General features: G+C 35.7%; 1 protein-coding gene across 1 annotated transcript; it reads right to left on the minus strand.

Annotated features, from left to right (window-relative positions):
• Positions 1-474: 474 nt before the first annotated feature.
• Positions 475-2916, minus strand: LOC116351494 (homeobox protein 2-like). Its single transcript, XM_031783597.1, has one exon. It carries the CDS (start codon positions 2914-2916, stop codon positions 475-477), a length of 2442 nt encoding a protein of 813 aa, XP_031639457.1.
• Positions 2917-3168: the final 252 nt, after the last annotated feature.

Below are 3168 nucleotides of genomic sequence, written 5' to 3' on the forward strand. Positions count from 1 at the left end.
AAGCATTTAAAAAATCAAATCCAACATATCCGTCAAATAATCCAGCAAATTTTCGGTCTACCAAATGCATAGTCGATTCGAGGTTTCGGTTGCCAATCGAAAATGAACCCTGTACTATGCCTTTTGTTTGAATTGATACTTCTTTTCCAGTTACGCCATATAATGTTAATGTAAATTTATTTATTTGTAATTCGTTTAAAATAGTATCATCAGCTATTAAACTGATGGAAGCTCCTGTGTCTACCAGAACTTTAATCGGCCTTTTTGTAAAATTCGTCTTCAGAATTGCATAAGCTGCTCCGTTTTCCATTATTAAATCATGTTCAATTGTGTCTTGTTCTTTTTCAGTAGTTTCGTTCTTGGTGATAAATTGAAAATCTGTTAGAGCGTTTAGAATTCTTTTTTCATTTTGGGAAGTACGAAAATTAATTGTCATATTGGATGAGTGGTATAGGCCGGAAGGTACACTCATCCTTAGGCATTTCCCTGAGTGAAGTTTTCCTGGTTACAATTGATATTTTCGACATTTGTGTCAAAAATTCTGGCAAAATTGTTCGACCTTTGGCGTTCATTGGGACTGAATCTATCGTTACGATAATTGCCTCTATTTGCGGTATTATTGTTGAAATGTGGTCTGTTTGAGTTTCCGCCTTGGTTACCATTTCGGTTACCGAAGTTGCCATTGCCAAGATTTGAATTGCCATTGTTATTGTAACCGTTACCAAAATTGCCGTTGTTGCTATAACCGTTGTTAAAATTCGAGGTATCGTTGTTAATAGGGTTTCTGTTATATTGGTTGCCGTTATTATTCCAGTTTCTAGTTCCGGGATAGAATCTGTAGCCATTGTTTCTTGGGTTAAATTGACGGTTTGAATTGAATCTGTTATTTCCGAATCTACCGTTCCCAAAATTGTAACCTCTTAAAAAATTGTTTCTTGGGCGATTTCTGTTATTATTTATGTTTGGGAAATTTAGAGAGCGAAGTGCCGAAGTTAAGTTTCCCAAATTATTGGCATCGTTATTTTTTCGTTTACAGTCTCTTTCACGGTGACCATTTATTTGGCAGAATCTGCAAAATAGTTCATAGTTTGGTATATCTCGAAGGCTTTCACTTTCAGCTTCCAAAGCGTATGCAATTGAGTTTTCCAAAGTATCGGAACCACGGATAGATAATTTTTCTTTCAGTTTATGGTCGTAAAGACCCCGTGAAAAGGCTCGTAGTGCTCTTTTGTTATGTTCTCTTCTTTGGTCTTCTGACAGATTGCTGTATGTAGAATTGTGTTCTTTTAGTAATTTTCGTGCTCTTTCAGAATATTTGAGAATGGATTCGTTCTTTTCTTGGTGAAGATTCTCAATTTGACTAGCAAGTAAGTCTTTGTTTGCCAAATATGAATAATATGATAGTAATTTTCTTTTTACGGTATTCCAATCTGGATTTTCAAGGTTTATTATGACATTTTTTGGTTCTTCGCCCAATTGGAAAATCATTTGTTCGTAAAATTCATCTTCTTCGATATCGTTACTAGCGTATCGATATAAGGTATCAGCTTTGTTGATGAATTCTTTGAGCTCATTAAATGAATCTCCGTTGAATTTTGGAATGTGTTTTAATCTTTTTAAATATGTTTCTCGGACACCGTTGGCGTCTCGATAACTGTGTTCTCTTGGTGTGATATCTCTAAATGGAATACGTTGTTGATAATCATTTGGGTATAAGTTTCTGTTATAGTTAATGTCTCGAGGAATCACATTTTCGTCAAAAATTGGCGTGTTATTGTATGATCGTGAAACACGATGTGGTAATTCAGAGTTGGTTGGGTGATTATATATCCGATTTGTGGATGAGAAGTTTCTTTGGATGGGACCATATTTATTAAAATTGTTGTCATTTATTTCGTTTTCGAAATTGACTTGTTTGGGTTCATGTAACGACCCTTCGATTGTATTGTCCTTGTATATTGAGAGATTTTTCTGACGTTGTAGTTCTGAGTTGTGAACGTGATTGTAGAATTCGTCAGAATTTGGATATTGCGTATTTTGTGCCGTAAAGGTTTTTTGATGGGGTAGTAATTCTTCTTCTGGTATATTGGGGAAGTGGCCTTGTGTGTTAGTTGCCATGTAATTTTTTCTGATTGTTCCTGTCGACCTTTGGCCAATTGTGGGGTAAATCCCTTGCAAAATACCCATGTCTTTATTTAACCTTTCCCTATCTTGTTTTTCTTTGAGTAGGCGGATTTCTCTTTCTGTCGCGTTTTCGTAATTTGGTGGAAACTCGTAACGGGGTGGATCACCAACGATTGTTGATAATCTGGGCCTTGAATTAATAAATTGGCCGAAGAGAGGTGCTAAGTTAGAGCTTGTAGTTGGAGTTGAATGTATTCCGTACATGCCACATTCGTCTTGACCTTCTTGTGTGGAAGTTGTACTTGTTGTAGCGACTGGGTGACTTGTGGTGAGACCGCGAGCTCCTCGCATGTCTGCAGTTGTAGGGATTGGGTTTGATGGTGGTATATTTTCAGAGGTGGTTGTGATTGGGTTTTCGGTAACTTTTTTAGGAGGAGTTGTGAACATTTTGTTTAAATTGTCTTCAAACTCAATGGATTTATTGATAAATTCCTCAAGATTGGATAACTTTTTATTCCTTTCTTCAGTCTCTTGATTATTCGTTATCTCTGAATCGATAATCGATTGTCTGCTCAGAAAATGGCGTTCTTTCCTTAATTCAAAATCGATTTGGTTTAATCTTTTTTCGATATCAGTAACGTGTTTTTCGTGAGCTTTGTGTTCACGAGTAACAATATATGGATTTTTGTCTTTTCTGAGTGAACTTAGTCTTCCGATTAAGAGTGTTCTCTCTTGAATCAATTTTTCAATGCGTGATTTTACTTTTTCACTATTTACTTGTTGACCCGACATACGCAAATTGTAATAACGTCATGTAATTTGGGAAGAAAATTCATACACAGTCTTTGTAATTTTGGCTTTCTGTGTTTTGATTTGTGTGCCTATACTATGAATATGATCAAGGACTCACTTACTTGTTTCTTATTTAGATATTTTTTCTGTAGCTTAAAATTATTGATGGTCGGTTGATTCGGTGAGTGATGATTTTGGATAGTGTAATTTTATGGCTCGGTTGTTGGCTGTTAATTTTTTGTTCGGTTGTAG

Source organism: Contarinia nasturtii, unplaced genomic scaffold (assembly GCF_009176525.2).
Source record: "Contarinia nasturtii isolate CC-2019 unplaced genomic scaffold, AAFC_CNas_1.1 Cnas_scaffold_5576, whole genome shotgun sequence".
In the NCBI taxonomy this organism is placed as follows: Eukaryota; Metazoa; Arthropoda; class Insecta; order Diptera; family Cecidomyiidae; genus Contarinia; species Contarinia nasturtii.